At 41.5% G+C, this 22,980-nt stretch overlaps 2 protein-coding genes across 2 annotated transcripts; one reads left to right on the forward strand and one right to left on the reverse strand.

The window, feature by feature from the left end:
* Nucleotides 1–6,599: 6,599 nt before the first annotated feature.
* slc3a1 (solute carrier family 3 member 1) lies at nucleotides 6,600–14,735 on the forward strand (the record flags this gene model as incomplete). The annotated part of the gene is made up of 10 exons (XM_083897850.1): nucleotides 6,600–6,867; nucleotides 8,482–8,661; nucleotides 8,755–8,900; nucleotides 9,018–9,143; nucleotides 10,962–11,081; nucleotides 12,536–12,660; nucleotides 12,820–13,021; nucleotides 13,716–13,898; nucleotides 14,067–14,192; nucleotides 14,304–14,735. The coding sequence occupies exons 1-10, from the start codon at nucleotides 6,639–6,641 to the stop codon at nucleotides 14,733–14,735; spliced, it is 1,869 nt and encodes a 622-aa protein (XP_083753976.1). The 5' UTR covers nucleotides 6,600–6,638.
* Nucleotides 14,736–14,830: 95 nt separating this feature from the next.
* Nucleotides 14,831–22,696, reverse strand: prepl (prolyl endopeptidase like; the record flags this gene model as incomplete). The annotated part of the gene is made up of 14 exons (XM_083898020.1): nucleotides 14,831–14,905; nucleotides 15,162–15,250; nucleotides 16,451–16,577; nucleotides 17,082–17,231; nucleotides 18,227–18,443; nucleotides 18,560–18,738; nucleotides 19,411–19,623; nucleotides 19,728–19,919; nucleotides 20,338–20,554; nucleotides 20,634–20,760; nucleotides 20,841–20,917; nucleotides 21,000–21,165; nucleotides 21,273–21,468; nucleotides 22,571–22,696. 14 exons carry the CDS (start codon nucleotides 22,694–22,696, stop codon nucleotides 14,831–14,833), a joined length of 2,151 nt encoding a protein of 716 aa, XP_083754146.1.
* Nucleotides 22,697–22,980: the final 284 nt, after the last annotated feature.

Here is a 22,980-nt window from a genome sequence, read left to right on the forward strand (position 1 = left end):
TCATTCCCCCCCCCCCCTCACACTGAGAGATCAATCAAAGCAGAAGTCATGGTTGTCATGGAAGTCAAAACCCTCGGCAAAGTGGAGGACCAGACTTTTTTTTTTCCTCAATAGAACAAAATGGTGAACTGCATTAGTTGTTTGGAAAAAGAGCAGCATATATTAGAGTATATACATATTTGGAGAGGCACACATGCACGCTTTTTTTTTTCTTTTGCCCCCTTGTGTCCTTGATGGAGACACAGGAGCAGCCTTGCTCTGAACGCTTAAAGGCTCTTTAGGTGCCTTTCTGAGAGTCGACAGTCAGGCCATGACCAAACCAGACACTGATGGATGTTAGTCAGACTGTGGTTCCCATGCACACAGTTCAGGCAAGTTCTGTTCTCTGCTCCAATATCTCTACCCAGCACAGAACTTGGAGGGTTAAAACTGGACATCTGGGTTAAAGCCTCAAAGTCTGCGCCAGGGAGCTCCATCACCTGAACTCAAGAGGAACACTTACGAGAGAACCAAGACCGTGGGGGCAACCGATTTCAGCTTCATCCCTCCATACTGTGTCCAAACTAAAACATCATATGGGCAGGTATGCCAGGCTGCACACAGGAATTACATGGATTAAATTCACTCACACTAAGTGTGATGTCTCTTTTTGCACGCCCATTTACTTTGTCCCCTCAACGACTACTTTTAGAAGGACCCCATTTGAAAAAAAAGGCCCATTTTGTCTGACCAGTAGAGCTAAGAAAATGTAATGTGTACTGTTAAAACAGTGCACCCTGAAAATAGTTTTCACAATTGAAAAAGTGCACCTCCTTTCAATAAAATAAAACAATTTGTGCTGGAAAGTCTACAATGAATGGGGCTGATATGGAAAATGTATGATTCTGTCCTAATCAAACAATGTTAATACCCATAAAGTACTTTTTGTTTGAAGAAAGAAGAAAACATCTGTTCATATGCAGCCTGACTCTTCTGACTTTCCTCTGCTCAAACAGCCTGGGTTTAAAGAATAACTTTTTGTATGTGGCTGCATGATTCTGGGACTAATTACAATCATTAATCAGTTAGCAACTGTCAACCAACAACATTACATTTGTTTTATTCGTAGTTAGATGTATATGTGTAATCACCGGCGTAAAAGACGGAAAACAACTTCCTCTTTTACATACACTCAATCGATTGTCTGTCATGGTCAGGACAAACGCCGTTCACCCATGAACAAATCCAGAAAGTCTTCAACAGGCAGAATAAATGAACCCTGCATCTGTGTGTGACGGCGTGTCACAGCAGGACACATGAGGTCAAACTGCAAATTAAAACTGAACGTTATGGGCGAAATGATCCATGTTTTCTGACGGACGATGTGATTGCGTTTTTGGTTTGTGATCCATTTTGAAAGTCGAGTTTCAGTTGAGTATTGCCGTTACTACCACAAAATATTGACTTTTTTTAAGGTAACATACAAACTTATTGATATGAACTGTTTCTAATATCAAGTATTACGATTTTTATAACTCGTACCCTAACCCTTAACGTGACATTGAACATGGAAGAATAGACTTAGAAATTTCTTAATTGTTCTTTTTTTAAATGGTATATGGCATATTCTGTTTGATCGTCATAATCAATCTGTCATCTAAAAGCCAGGTTTACCTTAGTTTTACGGTGGAAACTTGTTGAAACTGAGCTTGTTTGTTCCTCCAAAGTAGTTTAAAAAAAAACAAAAAAACTTTAGTCTGTACAGTCGTCCCCAGCCACTGACCGTCTTCTTTCATGTAATGGAAGGGTCAGAGTTAGGCCCACAGGTTCTCCTTTTCTTCCACTTTAGTTCCCCCCTTTTCTTTATGACAGAAGAGTCTCTGTTATCTTTGCATTGGCTGTTGGAGCCAAAATCATAAGCTTAAAGCCTGCTGTTGTTTAAGAGAGAGAAAGATGAATATTATTATAAAAGTCATACATGCAGAAGAACATATTTTTATCCCTAACCATGGCATGTGTTGTGGCCCAATGTGTGTGTGTGTTTGTGTGAGAAACAAAGTCCAAGTTGCACACTCATTATTCCTGCACAGCAGCTTTCCAAAGACCCTCCCCCCAAACACATACACACACAGTGTATGTACATAAATCTCTGCTTGTGCTATAACTTGCCTTTTCTATTCCCTGTGTTTTTTTTTTTTTATGCCTTTTGTTTCGATTTGGATTATTTCTGTGTGTGTGTGAAGTGTGTGGTTTTTCACAGTACCGTATCTGTGGTCCAATCAGAGATGGATAAGGAAAAGCCAAGGGGAGCATGAAAAGTCTCCTGTACACTGAATAAAGTGACTAGAGTTGAGGACTGAAGGGAGTCTGCCGTGCATGGTCACACTGTCCATGACGTTGCTCTCTCTTTTTAACTTTTCCATTTAACGTCCGCTAGTTTTTCCACTTTTTCCACACGGGGCGGTGCATTCTGGGAAAGTCCCGGTTTGACTTTGTATTAAAGAGTTTCATTTCTGTCAACACAAGCACTAAAAAAAAAAAAATCCTCAAGAGTATTTTTCACAAATAAACTCTTGTCAGTATTTTTTAAACGTGTTTTAAGACAAAGTGGATACACATACTCTTGAGTATGTCTTATTTTCTTTAGATTAATTTAAAGTCAACTCTAACTAACTATATTCACAACTGTACACAACTTTTTTGAATCATATGATGGCAAACTATTTGTGCTTTTTGAGGTGGCAGTATTGGCAGAGATTAGGTCTAAAACAGTTGCTGGCTGGTTAATGTTCTTGTGGTACACTTTCTCTTGGTGCCATACGGCAAATAGGTACTTGAATGTGTAGTTTTTTTTTGTTTTTCTTTTGCATTTGCCCTGTTTTAATGGGATGATTGTTCTTTTTTGTGGTGGAGGGGGAGGGAGGGGTGGGTCTATATGGTTGTGCATGTTTTGTGACTGAGGGAGGAGTGTATTTTGTGTGTTGGAACATGTTCAGTGTGGTGGAACACAATGTTAGAGACAGGGGAAGTGATGGTAGACACAGCAGGATGTTTTTCATTTATTGAGACTGGAGTTTCTGACGTTCGAGGTGCAGAATGCAAAACTGAGCGAATACCTCCATGTTAGAACAAAACCGACAAGATCGTGAAAAGTTACAGGAGTCCAGGAGAAAAAAACTATGTTTAGAGCTCTGAACACATGGCCCAGTTTGTTTTACGTCGCCCTGGTGGCAGGAAACGGTTCTGCAGACCAGTCCTGGTTTCAAGCCATCAGAGTTAACCGAACACTTAAAAATCCATGTAGATCGAGCAATATATATATATATATATATATCGCAACTTGATGAGCTGAACATATCTGATCCTTAAACATGCCCCTGGGTGCTTTTTCACGGGGATGGAAATCGGTGGACTAGACCTTATTCCAGACCTGCAGTATTCCGACGTCGACATTTACGCATCCTAGTAAATAGATGAAGATACAATATGATATAGAAGCTGGTAAACATCGGATTCTGTACCTGTTTTGAAGTAATTATGACAAACTGCTTTTTTTGTGGTATCCCACAAGAAAACGGCAATCTATCGTGTTCACTTGTTATGGCTGGGATGAGTTGCTGGACATGCTGTCTGGTTAAATACGTCTGTGGATTTGAACAGCGTGGCTTCCTGCCCAAATGGCGTTTATATCGATTCCATCTGTTGTGCGACGTCACCTACCAGAGCTCCACAGTCTCAGCTCAATCCATTTTGTACTCTTATTATACACTGGAAAAGGAAATGAAAGCAACACTTATTCACCGCAGTGTTCGGTTCTCTGTGGTTGGTTTGACTGGTGGAAGTTACATTAGTTTCTTGTCAAAGAGTGATACAGTAATATCGGTAAAGATGTGGATGTCTGATTTCCGTGTTCTCTTGATACGCATTTAATTCTGTCCTGACGTCTCGTCCAGCAGAGTTCTGCATTAAATTATTCCCGCTGCACTATATTTTTCTTGACTTTAACACTGAACAATGTTTTACCACACTGAACACAGCCCTCAGGTTAGGTTTATGTTTAAGCTTTATCAGACACTGGGCAAAGAGAAGAAGAACGACGGATAAACATTAACTCTTTTTGAATGTAATTTTTCATCATCGACACTGATTCCACTGCACGGACTGAACACAAGCAGCAGTGCGGTGTCGGTTAGTCACGGTCAGTGAAGACTTTGATGAGCCCTGAATGACTCGAATATGTTGATTTGCTTTCATGTAAAGTAAAGGAACTTACTCTCCTGAACCTGTCAGTCATTCTGGGTCAATGTGGTCATGAGAACAACAGAGAGGAGGTGGAAATTTAGGAAACGGGACACAAAATGGCAAAACATGAGACGGAGATAACATTCCCCAGGTGGGCTCTTAAGATGGAGCTGGATCTTTGTCCTCATGACCTCCCCCTCTGTTGTCTGGGGTCACTACATAATATACGCACTGATAGAACTGACTAAAATGGTGATGTCTTTGATGAATTCCACATTAATTTTTATTTATTCCAGTGCTTTTTAACTCCTTATTATATGTTAGCTGTATTTTAAAGACAGAACGAGGTGACAATAAGCTGGTGTGTGTGTGTGTGAGATTGAGAGAAAATGTGTGACCCGCTCACTTTCACCCTCATACTTTGATACATCTAAAAAAAAAAAAATGAAAAAAATTAAAGATGGTGAGTTTTAAAAGACGCCCGGGGCATTCACCATCATCCCTTCTTCCTGTACTATTTTCCCCAGTATGCTATTGTGATGTTACAGACCGTACAGTAAACAAACATCAATAAAATGGATTTAAGTTTGAATGTTTGAAGCTGCTATGCTTTCATTTCTGTGTTGACTCAAGATTCAGCTTGTAAGAAACTAACTGGATAGATAACATGCACCTGTCTGTAAGTGTGGTAACATTTTCCTCAGTATTAATATAATGTTCAATACATATTGATGGGTATACTGTATATATACTGTGCAAAAACACTTATAAATTGGAAGATCAAAACTTAATCTCTTTTAAATATCGCACAATTTTACTGTGATCTTTTATCAAGAACAGCTGATGTGAAACTTACTGTGATCAAATGTTTGGTCCTATCTCTCAACCCTCAGTCTATCCCAGGGGTCTCAAACTCAAATAACCTGGGGGCCAATGCACATCTATTGTGGCCGGTCTAGAGAACAAAAAGTGGGAAAACAACATAAATAGACATTTATTTTAAATTACATTAAAAACAGTGGGGACAACTGTAATTAAAATTCGGACCAGGGGCCGTTTCGGCCACTGCCATTCGTGGCTCGGGCCCTAACAAGTGTATTTATATATGTAATAGAATGATGTATATGATACATTTAATAATGGGATACTTATGACCAAATGTCTTATTATTACTGTTAAAAAACATTGCTAGCAAACATAAATCATATTCTATCACCTCACTGGCAGCTGTGCCTCAGCTACACACTGTGTTTAAAAGACAGTGAGGTCATTAGCCATGTTTTCATTATAACATGATATTAAATGGGGGGCCGCCGGTTTGAGACCCCTGGTCTATCCTTTTTAATAATAAGTAAAAACAAACTGTTAAGTGAATCAATAAATAGTTTGGACATCAACCTTGTTAGTTCCTAAACCACATTATGTCAAACTCAAGGCCCGGGGGCCAGATGTGGCCCTCCACGTCATTTTATGTGGCCCGCGAGTGATTAACTGGTCTTAAAAATCTGTGTTAAAATAGGTCTATGCTGCTTTAAGGCGTTTGTGACCATAAACTACATTTCCCACAATGCATGGCAATTGTGTTACCCGCAGAGTGACAGCATCACCATTGCAGACTGGGTTACGTCTATAATGCATCATATTTGTAACTTGAATAAGTAGTAAATGCAGAAGGTTATTTAGCAATATATTATGGAGTAGTAACCTTTTTTTTGCATGATATTTGGTTACATTTAGTTACATTTATTCTGTATGACAATTACATCGGGCCCTTTGAGGGTAACCATTATGCTGATGTGGCCCGCAGTGAAAATGAGTTTGACGCCCCTGTTCTTAACTGATCTAAAATCATCCTGAATCGTGAAAAAGTTATTAGAAAAGTTTTAGTTTAAGCAATGACAACAATAGTGTAAAGTGTTAACATACACAATGGCAAAATTGTTGAGATTTATCCATGTGAACTGTGGTTAAAGTTAATGTTTTGTTCTGGCTTTGTCAGTATGAAAAATGCTGTGTGTGTGTGTGTGTGTGTGTGTGTGTGTGTGTGTGTGTGTGTGTGTGTGTGTGTGTGTGTGTGTGTGTGTGTGTGTGTGTGTGTGTGTGTGTACTTTAACCCTCAGAGTCTCAGAGCAGCTTCATTTCTCCCTCAGTCTTCTGATCAACATCACCTGTCTTCACTTGTTTCCTCCCTTTCCTCTCGTTCTGTCTTTGTTGAGATCAAAAATCGAACCCAGATGCGTTTGAAGAAACACGAGGCTCACATAGAGCTGGTGACTTGCATCGATAGTGCAGCCTTTAAAGATGTCGGCGGTGAACCAGGTGCCGGCTCAGCGGCCAAAACCACCGACGACGACGCCGGGGAGGAGAAGCAGGATCCGGCGGCTGAGGAGTACACGCAGATCAAACCTTACGCCGGAATGCCCAAAGAAGTTCTGCTGCTCTACTCCTCTCAGGCCCGGTACCGAGTTCCCCGGGAGATCCTGTTCTGGCTGACGGTGGCCTGCACTCTGGCCATAGTGGCGCTCACCATCACTGTGATCGCGGTGTCGCCGCGCTGCCTGAGCTGGTGGCAGCTTTCCCCGGTGTACCAGGTTTACCCACGGTCCTTCAAAGACTCGGACGGTGATGGGGTTGGAGACCTTAAAGGTAAAAAGATCGAAGAACAACTTCTTTGCAGAAGGGGACAGGATATTGAGATATTTTAAAGCTGTAGTGTGTGAGTTGTAACTTGTAATTTATACTCCTGCATGAAGTGCTCTAGGTAGATTACGGAGACCCCTCTACGTTACCGGAGAGCCTCTCCGTTGTCTCCAGTTGCACAAAATATCTTTTAAGTGTCCTTCACTCCGTCAAGGGACAGTGGAGACGGTAAAGGCTGTGATTGGTCCTCAGGACAGGCCGAGATAACACTGCTCTGTGCCGGCTCACAGTGCGCACTGAGCGTCCACAGAGACTGAGCTGATCACCGTCGCTGTCAAACTATAAATACGTCATATCTTAATACATCATAAAACACATGTTTAGACTCTAAATGGCTAATTTCTCGCTTAAAATTATCTTAAAACTGTGTCCCGGGACAGAAACATATTTATTTCAGGTGAGAAGCGGCCACTGTTTCAATGTTATTCAGCTGCAACAACAACAACAGTCTCTCTCTCTCGGACGCCATTGCTCACTGTAGCCAGAAGCACAACAACCTTGCGTAGCGACTCCTACTGATCGGGAGGGAAATTGCAGTGCGTATCCTTCACCACGACTGAGAAGTATGAAGGCTCGAGGGGTCTCCGTGGTTACGCAGTCGGATAACTCCATTACGCATTCGGAGAAGTATAATGTGGCCTTAATGTGTCATCAGAATGCCGTGCACTGATTGGTCAGAGAGTGTCGTCACTGCTCCCGTCACAGCTGACGGGGAAAACCGAACGATGCATCCCCGTCCCAAAGCCCAGGAATATATAAGGAGGGTTGTGTCAGAAAGGACATAACATATTTGCAAAATCAATATGCAGATCACCAAAACAGTCATATTTATTTATATTTATATATTATAGTCTTTATTCGACATTGAAAACATTTGGGATGGTACAGTATAATGTGTCATTCTAATGCAGACCATCCCATAACACATGTTCAAACCATTCATGGCATAAATTGTGGAACTTTAAAGTTTACCTTTTCTATTTCTGATTATGTGGTGATTCACTTATTTTGACCTGACCTGGCAGTTGAGAGTCCACATGTTTACTCAGCATTCATTTTAACATGTTAGTTAATGCACAGATTCAAATGTTATGTGATGATGATGTGATAGTATATATAACTATGGTATCCACAATATTGGACTTTTTGCCGGTATCCGATATCCCAGATAACCGATACCGATGTTTATATGTTTTTCCATGAGGTCATTTGTCTTCTGTAGTGAAATTAACATAATATTTTGCATACTCATGTCGCAGCAGGTTCAAATTTTATTCATTGAGAAAAATGACTAAATGTTGGCGTAGAAGTCAAGGAGGTAGCAGCCTATTTAGCCTATTGTTGTAGTCATGAGTCATCTGATAATACATTTTAAAGCCAATACCGATATTATGCTGATCATTTTGTATATCCCTAGGACTTATGGGAGCCTACAGGTCTAATGAATACATACTTAAATATTGTTGTTATTATCTGAATCAATTTTCTACAGTTGGTATTTTTTTACATAGTAACTGTAAAAGTATTGTTTTAACCCAATCATAATTTTTGGTCTGGCAGGAATTCAGGAGCAGTTGGCCCACTTTGAGTTCCTGAACATTAAGTCCGTGTGGATCAGTCCGTTCTACCGCTCTCCCATGAGAGACTTCGGCTACGACGTGGAGGATTTCCGGGCCATCGACCCTCTCTTTGGAACCATGCAGGACTTTGAAGAGCTTCTGACTGAGATGCACAACAAAGGTGTGAACTTCAAATTTCCCCTCTGTTGTAAACATCATCATGGTGGTGGTTTGGTGGGAGAGCATTCAGTATCTCTTTGTTTGTCTTAATCAGGTTTAAAGCTGATCATGGATTTCATTCCCAATCACACCAGTGACAGACATCGCTGGTTTAACATGAGTCGGATGAGAGATCCTCACTACGAGGATTACTACATATGGATCGACTGCAATGCAACGGCACCAAGACCTAATAACTGGGTTGGTATTTGCTGATGAGCACTTTCTCTCACTCTGGTGTTCGTTAATGTGTGGTGAGATGATTTCAGTGAAAGTCACTTCACAAATCCACTCTGAACGTTTTTCTTTATCTCTCAGGTGAGTGTGTTTGGGAACTCATCGTGGACATTCGATGAAGTTAGAGGACAATGTTACCTGCACCAGTTCCTCAAGGAGCAGCCAGACCTGAATTTCAGGAACCCACATGTCCGCAAAGAGATGACCGTAAGATAACCTCACTGCACTCGGTCACATGCTTCTCAGACACACATTAACCTCACAAACATTTTTACCGTTGGCCTGTCTTGTCTTTAACGTTGTGTAAATTGTCACACACCGTAAAAGACTGGAACCAAAACCATGAATAATCCACATCAGTGATTACACATTAACCAAACTCAGTCTTGAGTCTTTTTAACCAATGTTACATACAGTATAACAGTAAAACGGCAATAAAAAAAAGATATGTTTATTGCTTTATTTACTATTTAATCTGTGTATCTTTGCGTATCACATTGTTGTTGCAACTTCACATGAAACAACCTTCCTTGCCACTCTAGCTGAACGTGACTCATTAAATCCAACGACAAGGCCAGACTGAGTCCTTCCTTAGAACTAAAAACTATCACATTCTACCCAGAGCTATACAGTTGTGGCACAGCACAGCTCGTTTTTTTCTCTTTTTTCCCTCTTATGAGGTTCCAAATGAGCTGAGATGGTACTAAAATGTGACGTGTCGAAGAGTCATGAGTGCGACGTCCGACACAAGAATCAAACCGAACAGTGCCGAAACTATGATTAGTTAAAAAGACGTAAAAATAGGAAAACATGCGTTAATCTCCAACAATTAGCAAGGGCATTTTAAACATTTTAATATTTAACATTGTAAGGGAAAAACATATTATTCGGCCTAAACATCTCAGGACGGTGCCTGCCGCGACTATTGGTACGGTAAATTAGCGGTAAATTAAATTTCTCTGTCTCAGAGCTACAACTGCCCATCACCCTATACCTGCTGAACACAGAATACCAGGTCATTTGTGTATAGTGTATTGTATATTGTGTATTGTGTCTAGCCTGAACTGACACCTTCCTGCAACATCCGCAGGGAGTCGGCTCCCAGATACCTACAGTAGACAAAGAGGTGTGAAAACACCGCCTGGAATGGAAGACTCTTTGTCTATTGGAGTAATGCAAAAGGGGAGTTGCTCAGGTATAAATGTGGAGGGCACACTTTGCTCTGGGTCTTTCTCCAGCTAGGATCACTCCTGTGAAGATTGACCTTTTCCTTGCAACGAAAATAAAAAACTTGCGGCCCCGGTGTATCGCTGGCACCAGTCTGTTGTCTACAGAATTCGTCTCTTCATATTTTCACTGAGCATAACCGGACTGGGGCAGACGACTGACGACGCTACCGCGCAGTCCTCCCCAGGGTCAGCTCCATGTATCAGCAAAGAAAGCACCTTTAAATATCCTAACTCTGGGACTCACAGACAGACTGACAGAGGATGCCCGACTGTTAACGTACATGTTTTATGTTGGGCATTGTCTCAGTTCTCCTCAGATCTGAGTTGCTTCCAATAAAGCTTTTCAACTTTACTCACCTCTGACTCCAGGGAACTCCATCCTTGGTCAACTCACTAAATAATCAAATCTCCGCAACAAACATAGGCGCTTGTTGTTATGGTTGTTGCTCCTTGTCCTGCTTCATCCACCTGATTTGGACCAATGAGGTATTTTACCTCAAGGAATTCTACTTTCCAACAGCAGGAGAATTAATGGAGCCTTAAATAACCATCTTAACAATAATAAAACAAAAAACAACACAAATGTAAAGTTCTAAATATGACCAAATGCCACAAAATAAAACTAAATTATTCAAATGGGCTTACATACAGTATAATATGAATAAACACCATTTCTATATGTCTCTAACACGCGTGTTCAATACTAAATACCACTTGAAAAATCAGATTTATAACGAATCAAATGACACTAACACACACGCAAGTTAATGACTTTATATATATTGTTTAATTACAGGACATTATTCATTTTTGGCTGGATAAGGGAGTGGACGGCTTTCGCATGGATGCAGTCAAGCACATCCTGGAGGCGGCACATTTGAGGGATGAACCACAGGTGGACCCCAACAAACCACCTGTGAGTGTTTTTTTTTTAATCTTTAGTTGGAGTTTAGTCACTGGACACAGTGACAAACGGCTCTTTGTCCTCACGTTGACCTTACATGACCACCAACCAAGGCCTGGTTTATCTGTCCTGCCTAGCTGAAACTGATCCGTCTCCAGTGACTGCACAGGTGTACCACTCAGTGATTGACACCTCAGCCGCTGCCCAGGGATTCTTTAGTTGTTGGATGTCTTGTTTCGCAAAGGGCAAACTACACAAAAACAATAACTTCTGCCTTGGCTCTCTCCGCTCACATGAAGAGATCAAGGGTCGGTTTGGTTAACAATCTGTGCTGTGACGTTCAGTTATATAATTACATTAGAGATTAGAGATTTTTAACAATCTTCTGCAGCTGAGTGGGAGAGTGGCACTACACACGATGATGCATCCTTTACTGTATCTCTCGCTTCAGTACTGGTGTCATCCAGTGCTGTTCTGTAGGAAATTCAGAGAGTTAATGATCCATTCAGAGTTAAGCTGACAGAGAAAGAGTCTTTGTTCCACGAGGGGTCGAGTTATTTCCCACAGAAGAAAGATTAGTAGAAAAGAGAGAGGCATATTTTGGTGGATTAGCAAGTCACCGGTATTTCCCTTCCACTGTAGAATATCAGTGTAACACAGAGACCGAGAACTTAGCCACGCATGACTTGTAGCAATATCATGTATTTACTAAACTATGGAACCACAGCATTATATTATTACCTGTGTATACAACCAATGAAACCAATAAGGTTTATTGGGATATTAAAACACATGACCAGGTCAATCATACACGAGTAACACCTTACAAGTACAGTCATTACAAATGCTGCACATGGGAAATAATACAACACAACAATGCAATTAAACATTAAAAAGTTGCTTGTTAATTAAACATTAACCATGTGCAAAGATCTCAAGTCCAAGGTGTAGGGGCGACATCCTCAAATGCAACATCTCCTTTAGTCTTGAATCTGTGAATTTCCAAGAATCTATTCGTGGCCTTGTTTGTTTTCTGAGAGTTTTCCTATGCGTTGAGTTATCCAGACATTATAAGCACACATTATTTGGGTATTATCCCTTAATAGGCCTATAGAGAGTAAATCAGTCCAGGGTTGGTGCTCACTGGGTCAAAAGCTCTCATATAAAACATTTTGTTTTATAATGGATCAATACCATTCTTGCACAACACCACTGTTTGATTACAGATCCCTTAAGTCTGTGTATCTAGTTTCCAAGTTGTAAAACCACTTGGCCTCTCACTGAACCCTGAGCTTGACAATGAAACACATTTACACCTACCCAAGCTCTCCTATGACTCCCAGTGGACAGAGAAGAACACCACCAAGCCTAATGCACAGGTAGTTGATGATCTCAGTGAGGACACTATGAATTAAGCCACTACACCACTGCATTAACTCAAGTCCATATTCTTTCTTTCTCCTCAGGAGATGATAACTTCAGAGTGGGACCTTCACCACGACTACACCACCACTCAGCTGGGCTTGCATGACCTCCTCAGGGACTGGAGGGCAGTGATGGACAGCTACAGCCGCGAGCCTGGCAGATACAGGCATGTGAACTAATACCTACAGTAATGTTATAATGTTAGGGTAATAACTAAGACAGGATCTAAAGTCTTTTAATATAAACAATAACTAACTGACATTGTGTATAAGTGTGTTAAATTAGTCCTTGTCATGTTAATTTGTGCTTGCTTACTTCATTCCAGGTTCATGGTGACAGAATCGTACGATTATCACGAGGTGGAAAAGACCATGATGTACTATGGGACGCCGCTGGTTAAGGAAAGTGACTTTCCCTTTAACTTCTACCTGCTGGACCTGCCTCAGAACACCAGCAGCTTGTGGGTTCAACATCTGGTCCACCTCTGGATGGCCAACATGCCCAAGGGACGGTGGCCCAATTGGGTGGTGAGTCACGTTCTAAGCCTTTTCTGACCAATATGCTTGAATCTGCAAGTGCAAGGCGTAGTGTAGCAACACGTTTCTCAATATTATTTTAAAATTTAAGTACATATTTCAATATAATGCATTGTGCAAACAACTGAAACCCTATTCCTTTTGATGTACATGTATATTTTGAATGTTTTACCAGTATTGTGAATGGTTTCACTGATTAACAAGGTTTTTTATGACATTTGAGGCCATATTTGACTGCGTTGTCAGGAATGAAAACAACCTTTAGATTTCGGACATTCATTGCAATATTTATTGATTTGATCAATGACCTTTGTGCAGTGCACATCTCCAGACTTCTACACCTAACAGATAACTAAGAAAACAAACATGTACTTGGGTGCCACTCTGCCATCGGCTTTTAATGGATTATGAATTCATTTGTCACGGAGCAGTGCTTCCAGCATGAGCTACACTGACTTGGTTATTTCAGGGCATAGGAACTAAAAGAGTGAAACATAAGATATATTGCCTTTTTTGTTATTGTCTAAATCTAGTCTCTCCATCTCACTTTTCTCCAATTTAATCAATGCATCATGCACACCATACTTTTCTTTCCTTAATTTGACCCAACCATTTAACCCGACAGCCTTATATCCATCCACGCATATTTTCTTTCACAACTCCTTTCACTCTCCTCTGTTATCAGGTCGGAAACCACGACAGGCCTCGGATTGCCTCCAGTGTTGGTCAGACCTATGTCCGTGTCCTCAACATGCTGCTGCTGACACTTCCAGGCACACCGACCACCTACTACGGCGAGGAGATCGGCATGGAGAACATTAACATCACAGACAGTCAGATACAGGACCCTGCTGGCAAACACAATGCAGTCAGTACTGTGTGCAGACAATAATCAGTGACATAAATATTGAAATATTAAAGTAGGATTTATTTCAAGATGGTTGTATTTTGACGCCTTATAAACTGGCAACTAATACATAATACTAATATTAATACTAATACATAATTATCAGAATGATTGCTCTTTTTACTCCAGAGTGCCAGTCGAGACCCACAGCGATCCCCGATGCAGTGGAGTGGAGACGTGAACGCAGGCTTCAGCAACAAAACCAACAGCACCTGGCTGCCTGTACATCCTGACTACAGAAGCATCAATGTGGAGGTGCTACATCTCTTTTACTCTTATTCCACTTTCATGACACACTAAGCCAGTGTGAGCTTTTTGTTGACTGCATTTCAGATCAACTAATCCCATTGTCACTTTCGCCACTAGGTCCAGAAGAAAGACGAAGATTCCGTTCTGTCTCAGTACCGTTTCCTGAACGCTCTGCGTCAGTCAGAGCTGGCCCTTCAGCGCGGGTGGTTCTGCTACGTCCGCGCTGATGCCAATGTTTTCTCATTCCTCAGAGAGCTTGACGGACTCGACCGGGCTTTCCTCATGGTGCTCAATTTTGGCAAAGAAGCTGCCATCACAGATCTCTCCTCCATTCAAGAGCTACCAGACCAGCTAACAGTGCTGATGAGCACAAACCATGCCAATGATGGCAAGGTGCTGCAGAAGTCTCATATCCCGACAGAAGTGGGGGAGGGTTTGGTGATTCAGTACTCCATCCGCACTCGATTTAATCCTGCCCACGCCGAACAGTGCTATGTCTCTGAGAAAGCCTGTTATATACGTGTCGTTGACATACTTTATAAATGCTGACATGAACAGGCAATGTTCATCAGTTCTCACTGTTTCAAATAGGCAAGCAAATCATGATTCCTCTTGGTGTCTCTTCTGTAAAGGATGAGCGAGCCTTACTTCCTCTTCCGCTTGTGTCGAGGAGGTTCCAGACTCAGCTCTTTGTATAGAAACGCTAGGTTGAGGGCTTCCTGTGTGAGGGAGAATAGACAAATAACCGATGTCACAGTCTGTAACCACCAACTAATGTTTATGTTGTCAAAGTGAGGCAAAGAGAAAGTAGGGTTTAGTATGGAGAAACTGAAAACTGACAACAAGGGCATTAAAGAATAATTTTACCAGAGTGACTTGTGTCTATTTTGCCTAATTTGTAAATGTGTTAGGAAACATGAACGCATAAAGTTTGCTTTTAAAAATACAAAATATACTTCAGTAAGAGTTCATTACCTCCTCCAACATCAGCTCAAAGTCTTCTGGTCCAAAGTGACTTAGTCCAGGCTGGATGTTGAGAACAATGTTTGGTGCTGATTTGTGTTCTGAAAGAAAGAGGAAGATCAAGAGAGACGGAAGTCAAAGGATGAATGGGCTGAAATCTGTAAAACCTTATCTAGGAAATGTGTCTTCTTATTGTACATCCATTTTCTCGTTCTGCCCCAAATCTAATCTTCCTCTCTCATGTCTTTAACTCTCCTTTCATTCATTCTTGCACCCTCCTCTCTACCTTCTCCTCCTCCTCCATATCATCTCTCCCCACTCTCCCCGTGGTACTCGCTGTTTCACAAGTGCGGTCTTGACCTTGACAGCTCGCAATCTGTGGTGTCTAATCTCTTGCTCTGATACACTATCTCTTCACCATACTAATGGGCCTGCACACGCGCCTCTGTGTGTCAGTGCCATCAGCGTTTTATCAAAGACGCCTGGTATGTGTGTGTATGAACAACAGAAAAGTGAGAGAGGGTAAGAGAGAAGAAGGATGTAAAGGGGAATACTGCTTATGTGGTGAGACGTTGAAAGAGCCCATCTATAGGGAAATGAGAGCAATTTGCTGATATGCATGCTATACTACAAGGTGACCTTTGGTCATGAACTTAAAGCTCCGATGGCATTTTCCCCAAGACAGACAGCTACTGTAGGTATATGCTACCGTTGAAAAGTTTGGGGTCACCTATACATTTTTTTTGTGTTTTCCATTAAAAGTCACACTTTTATTCATCAAAAAGTTTTCAAAATGAATAGAAAATATAGTCAAGAGTTTTCAAGGGTTTTCTAATCATCCAATAGCCTTCTAACGCGATTAGCAAACACAATGTACCATTAGAACACTGGAGAGATGTTTGCTGGAAATTGGCCTCTATACACCTATGTACATATTCCATTTAAAACCATACGTTTGCAGCTAGAATATTCGTTTACCACATTAAAAATGTATAGAGTGTATTTCTGATTCATTTCATGTTATATTCATTGGAAAAAAGTGCTTTTCCCTCAAAAATAAGGACATTTCTAAGTGACCCCAAACTTTTGAACGGTCGTGTGTATCCGTTACTGCTGTGCTAATGCAGAAATGACACCTCAAAGAAGGTGAATGAGAGGAAAGACATTGCTGGAGTAAACCCACAGACCGCCACCCCCACAGATGTATTCATGCTAGTAGAATTTTAGGGAAGGGATACACACACACATGCAAGATCAAGTGATCTGATGTGACAGCATGTGTGTGTGTGTGTGCATCGTACCTGGCTTTGGATTTGTGGTGAAGTGCGTATGAACGGCTTTCTTAAGTCGTTGAGTGTATTTCAGGACACCTGTCAATGGAATCCTGGCGTCACCTCTGTAGACCGTCAGCAGCATCGATGGATAGAACTTACAACACACACAAACATGATAAACGAATTTTCATTGCAGTAAGATTTTTCAAATTAATAATGCAGCCCATGTCCTCTAAATCAAAATGGGTTTTTTGTGTGTATTTTCAGAATACACCTTTGTTAGTGAGACTTCAGAAAAAGCCTGGAGGCCTTGACTTGAACCAGGACTATTCATATTCAGGCTGTGTGTGGGATATATGGGTATTAAAATGGTTTTTCATCCCATCTGCCCGTTCTCTGTAATTACAAGCCAATTTACCCTGCAGGGTAAGTTTTGATTAGACATACAAGGTAACCAAAATCAGGCTGATTTTCAGACAACCTTTATCTCAGTGGGGATCGCTGCTCATTAAAATCAAATGCTACACTGAATCCCTACTTTTTAGACAGTTCGAATAAACTATAAATGGGGAACACATAAGATAGAATTCTGTCAAGCCAGTGCACAAAAACAAAAAAACAGCCACATTTTGATTTTCTCATTCTTCACTTGACATACCTGAGGAGTAATGTTATGCAGGGGACAATAGGAAGTGATACTGAGTCTGTGTTTCTGGTTCGTTACAGGGTCGCCCCATTCTTCTCTGTCCTCCATAGTGAGAGGGAGGCTGGGGTCCTCCATCGTTCCCAACACATCCAGGAAAGGAGCCTGAGAACAGGAAAGAGAGTTGGCGGCATGTCGTTGAAGAGGCAGTGAGGAGACACTCTTCCTTTGGATAATAATAACACTTTCATGCTGAGGCACATGGTGCTTTCTATATAAATAGGAAAGCACAATTAAATCATAAGGAGAAAATCAGAAGGTAATGCTCTAAACCCCAAATGTTGACCCAAATTAAGGCCAATGTAAATTCAAAATAATCACAAATGTCAACATGAAAATGAGCTCTTCCATTTAAAAATAACTAAGATACATATGAAGATTTGTGCAAGTCCAAGGATAATGTGTTTATACCCTATTTCTCCAAGTTAACCTAGTTCCATGGGGTCCTAATAAAACATGTCTGTGACGTGCTTTGGTCAAAATACCATAAGGACGAAGCAGCACAGCAGTTCAATCACCCTGCCAAAACAGCCCTGTTCAGAACATTCTGTTTAGTAGTATCTCTTAAAAAAAAAACTTAAGGGACAGGAAATGACATCAGCCACAGAGGCTACTGGGAGGTAACAGCAGTTAGCATTTGTAAAAGTTCATAATTTGCAGGCTCTAGCAGGCACATTGCCCTCTTTATAACATGTATCCACTGGACAGATAAATCCTCTGAGGCTGGAAGTTTGTGTAGAACTCTGTGCTGCACTGTGGAGCTAAGAATACAACTTTTTGCGGACTTCCGGTTTTCGGATACCGTTGCCCTCGCCTGCACCCTCACGTGTTTTACAGACAAAGCGGAGCTCCGCGAGACAACAATTCCAGGAATTTAGCGCATTGTGATGTCCCAATGAGCGCGGAAGTCAACATCTCGTGTTTTATCTCCTGTACTTAGACTGAGGAGTGATACAATACATAATTAAAGAGGTACATTTAATCACAATACAATTATGTAGTAAAAGTGAAGGCCATGTTATAAAAGTTTGCTCTGAGAGGTAATTTATAACCTGCAGTGAAAACAGCTGATCTTGTAAAAAGCGGTTTAAACGTTGTACCTGCAGGGTGACAGCCCGCATCATGTGTGGGTGTCTGTTGCACAGTGCGCCCACTGGCACACCTCCAGCACTGCAGGCAGTGAGAGCAGTGTGTGAAGGAGAGGAGACTCCTAAGGAGAAGAGGTGCTGGAGACAAGCGTACAGGTCCTCTATTCCTTTTTCCTTCCCGTCCTCACGAGCCTGTCTTTGCCAGGACAGACCCTGCTCTGATCCACCTCTGAGGGTCATAAAGGGCAGATTCACTTTCACAGACATAATACCCAGGTGAGCTGAATTAACATGTCTATCATCAGCAAACAAACTGCTGAGTCAGTCCTGTAAGGTGATGATTACCTGACATGGCAGTAGGCCAGAACCCAGCCCTGCTCCAGCAACAGCCTTTTCTCTGGGCAGAAATCCATGCAGAGATCTCTGCCATAAGCCCCGTAGACATGGACCAGCAGTGGCGCCTGTCTCAAACCTTCAACAGGTCCTACTGCACTAAACAGTGTCAGTGGAACAAGAGCTCCATCCTATAGGGGAGAGGCAGCAGACTGTCTGCAAACAGTGATGGGTGGACAATACCAAGTGTAAAGTGATCTTGAATCAAATAAATTGGTTGTGCCAATGATATCAGTCGCAGTATACAAGCAGGTAATTGATCGATTGAATGAAACGTGTCCAACTCTGCTACACTAGGTGGCGACGTGCCCCCTTTTAGCTCGTTGGTATTGGGCATTCTCCATTTGATCCTTTCTGACACAGACCAAAACAACTTTAGCCGGTGGCTAGTTGGTACCCTGTTGAGAGTGTTCTGTATCTTTCAACCACCCATTAACTTTTTTTAATTATTTAAGCTGACAGAGCATATATTCAGTCTCTGTACCAGTCCAAAAATGTCTTCTTCTGTTAGTTCCAGGTCAAAGCCCAGGGGTGGGAACTGTAGAGCATACATATATAGACCTAGGCTTCTTTGGGTCAGGTTGAACGTAATAGTACATGCAATTATAAATCAACTCCCAATTATCTGGGCATGTTAATCCACCTTTGAGAAATCCTATTTAGTCCAATTTTAGTAGTTCACACTACTGAGCACCTCTGTCTCTGGTGTCCAAAAGAGCTGCATCAGTGGACACTTGAGTCTTGGTACAAAATGCTGCTGATACTATGTCTGTACATGTGTGTCATACGTCAAGTGTTCTCACTTGGCTGCAGGCCTGTAAGCGTGTGATGGTATTATTGTCCTGGTTCTCTGGAGAGAATCCATCTTCGCTGTGTGATAAAAGGAGCCCATCCTCGGGGTACAGACAGTAGGGCACTGGTGGGTGGACTGGAGACGAGATGAGGAATTCTAACGCTTCACGTTTGTCTGCCAAGCCTGGTTTCTTGGTTTCAATGGCACAGGCCCAGGAAGGGAGCTTGGGAATGGATAAATATAACAGTATGTGAGAAGGTGAAGTGAGTGAATTATAAAAGATAAGGACAAACACATATAGTTTATATAGTTTTCTGACGCACTAACCGGTAGAGTGTATGCTTTCTTTGGGTGCATCAGTGGGACCACAGTCAGGACAAGTTCATTAGCAGGCGTTCTTGCAACCAACATGCAGTAGTCTCCAACAATATCCATGTCCTTGACGATGTTACCTGGGCTAGGGGTGAACAAGGAGACCCAGGACAACATGGATGGCTCTGAGAGAGGAGCTTGTACCACCTAGTGAGGGAACAGAAGCTGAATAATTAATTTTTTTCTGCCAGATATTAAGAATACAATTGGTCTACAAAACCTTGAAGTCAAGCTTCCGTTTGAAAGTCACTGCGTTACAGGTTTAAAATGTGATGGAGCGTTTCCACATGAGATATGACTCAGAATATGAAATACTCTACATTCTACTGTAAGGATGACAACATGAAGATATAAATTGAATATGGACCTTGACTCAGATGTGCTACAAAGGCACATAGGATGGTCTTCAACCGCTGTCTTCCTGAATAATTAACTAACTTACCAAACTTTATATCCACTCTTAAAACAAAATGATAAAATGTGTATGCAGGATTATCTGGGAGTAAGATGCAGCATCCTATGAAGAATTAGCATTTTTATATATGTACACTGGTATAATATATACCTGATATTCCTGTCCCAGGCCTGTATTAGCCAGGATGATCAGCCAGCCTCTCCAATGCTCCACGTGGTACAGCAGGTCCTGCTGGCGAGGCTGAACCAGGCGAGGCTTTAAACTGTTTTTTGTTGTGTCAATCAGCAGCACCTCTGAACTGGTCCTGCTACTACAGTTGACGCTCAATATCCGTCGGTCTCTAGAAAGGGCGACCTCCACAAACACACTGGGGAGACATTGTGTTTCGAGTAAAAGACAGTGTGGGAACTGAGGCAGCTTAGACATTAGACATCACTTACACTTACTCGGGCCGTTTTTCCTCGTACACAGTTGTTATCCTGCTTCCGCTGAGGGTCATGTCCAGGCGAAACACTCTGCTGCAACGCAGACCCTCGAGACTGGTGTAAAACATCACCTCATCTGTGGCCCACTCTTTACACACAGAACAAAGTATTATTCTCTGTTTTGGACATAGCTGCTGAAATAATACGTGCAAACTATTTAAGACATACCAAAAGTGAAGACGTTGTCCAGTGTGAGAATAATGTTTGAAGGATATTTTTCTCTTGCAAGCCTCACAACTACACACCTGGATTATCAAAGTACAATATATTTTGTTCACTAAGCAACTTGAACAGTTTGTATGTTTGATGCTGTTCCATTTACTTCACCTTGGCTCTTCTCTGTGTTCAGATTTTAGTGTGGCAGCAAGATGTTTCTCCTGTGGGGACAAACGTATTCTCTGGACGGCCCAATGAAACCTCTCTTCTTTCTCAGGTCCTGCCTTATCGTCTTTTCCAGGAACTTGTTCCAGATTTAACACCTGCTCTGGATCTCCTGTAAACACACAAAGGAAACTGGGTTATTCAGAGAAGTAACAGATGCAGATTTGGGTCGTCTGGTTATACTTGTACAGTATGTCCTTTCATGATTCTTCTTCTTACTCTGGCTCTTGTCCATCCTGTAGATGCCATCACCTTCAACAAAATACACATGATGATGTCCACAGACCACGGAGTGGTCCTGTGTGCTGGAGAACCTGCGGTATGTTGCCTTCAGTCTCTTCTTGAAATACTTTTGTAAGTCCTTGTACTTCTCAAGTCCAGGACTGAGATGATCACCTGATGAGTTTGAAGTGTCCTGAAATGAGACATAAATAAACGTATACAATTATAACAGTCATCTCCCATTGTTGTTATACTGTTGTAATATGGGTTTTTGTGGCCAGTAACGGACGCGCCGAGAGCGTGTAGCTTGCAATTTTTCTCATTAAAATTGCTTGTAGGTTATTATTATTATTATTCACAGTAAATTATGGATTTGTATGTTATTTTATGGGGACTTTTGTGACGATCTGGACATGGGTTATTATTTTAAACAATTGTAACCCTTGTGCAATGAGGCTGGGAAACTGAGTGGCCTTGGTGGAGATGTGCACTCTTCGAATGCTTTCTTTTGTTAAAAATTATTATTAATTATTACACCAAATTTCTAAAGCTGAATTCACTGCATTTTAACCAGGTATAACACCTGATAAATATGTTGTTCGTGTTAGACAACCAAGTCGTTTGCACTCAACAGCCTGTGGTCAGGACGAAGGGCTCTGAGCTTGGAGATGGATGGTTACTGGTGCACATTCTGAGACAGGGTGCTCCTGAGCAAGGTACCTAACCCCCCAATTGCTCCCTGTACTTTCCAATGCTCCTGCGCCCACTTTTTGTTCACTATTGTTGAGTATTAAAGATGAGATAAATGCAGTAATTAATCATTAATTAGTGTTTATGCAAATATAAGAAATTCTAAATGCATCTAATTTCATCACAGTCCTAAATGTGAATCCCTGTGACATCACAGTATGTGTGAAATGTGATGACAGAGTGGTGTCTATGGTCATGATATACAGTTGTATGAAAGATCTGGACATCACTGAACGTTTGAAAGATCATTCTGATTGTTGAAAATGGAAACTAAAAGAATTTTACATTAAAAACATTCTCCTGGTATAGAATTCTTATGTTCACATCATTATCCTAAACATATAGTTCGTGTTAATAAATTGTTTCCTGTAGTTTGTCCCTGTGGCCACATTTGAAACTCCTGTCTAGTTTTACTGCGTGTAAATAAGACACCCTTTTCAATAATTAATATTTTAACGTCTAACAGACGTCAGAGTCCGATTATAATCTGACACCGAGCCTGAGGTGTGAAAACAACATCTTGGACGGTCAGTGGACAGTCTTACCGTCGTGGAACGACGTTGTGAGGACAAACGGAGACATGTTATCCGCCTGTGGACAGCGAGTTGGAGACGAAACAGTGTGAAGACACGAACAGGAGAAGACAGCAGAGAGGAGACAACGACGGCCATTATCATAGAGCTGTTTGTGTGTGTGTGTGTGTGTGGCTGACGACACTAAACACGTAACTAATAAGGACTGTGGGTCAACTGTTCATATTATAATCTGTTATTTAGTGACTAATGAAGCCGTTTCGAGCTCTTCCAACAGACATGCATGCTTTCATAAATAAAGCCCGCTGCTGATGACGTAGGAAGCAGAGCCAGACTGAACTAATCAAATTCAGAAAGGAGCAGTTACTGGATACTAGAAACTGTACAGTCTGGTGAGAGGCAGACAGTATATTTATTTATGC

The sequence above is a fragment of the Microchirus variegatus genome (genome assembly GCF_963457635.1).
Source record: "Microchirus variegatus genome assembly, chromosome: 11".
Lineage (NCBI taxonomy): Eukaryota > Metazoa > Chordata > Actinopteri > Pleuronectiformes > Soleidae > Microchirus > Microchirus variegatus.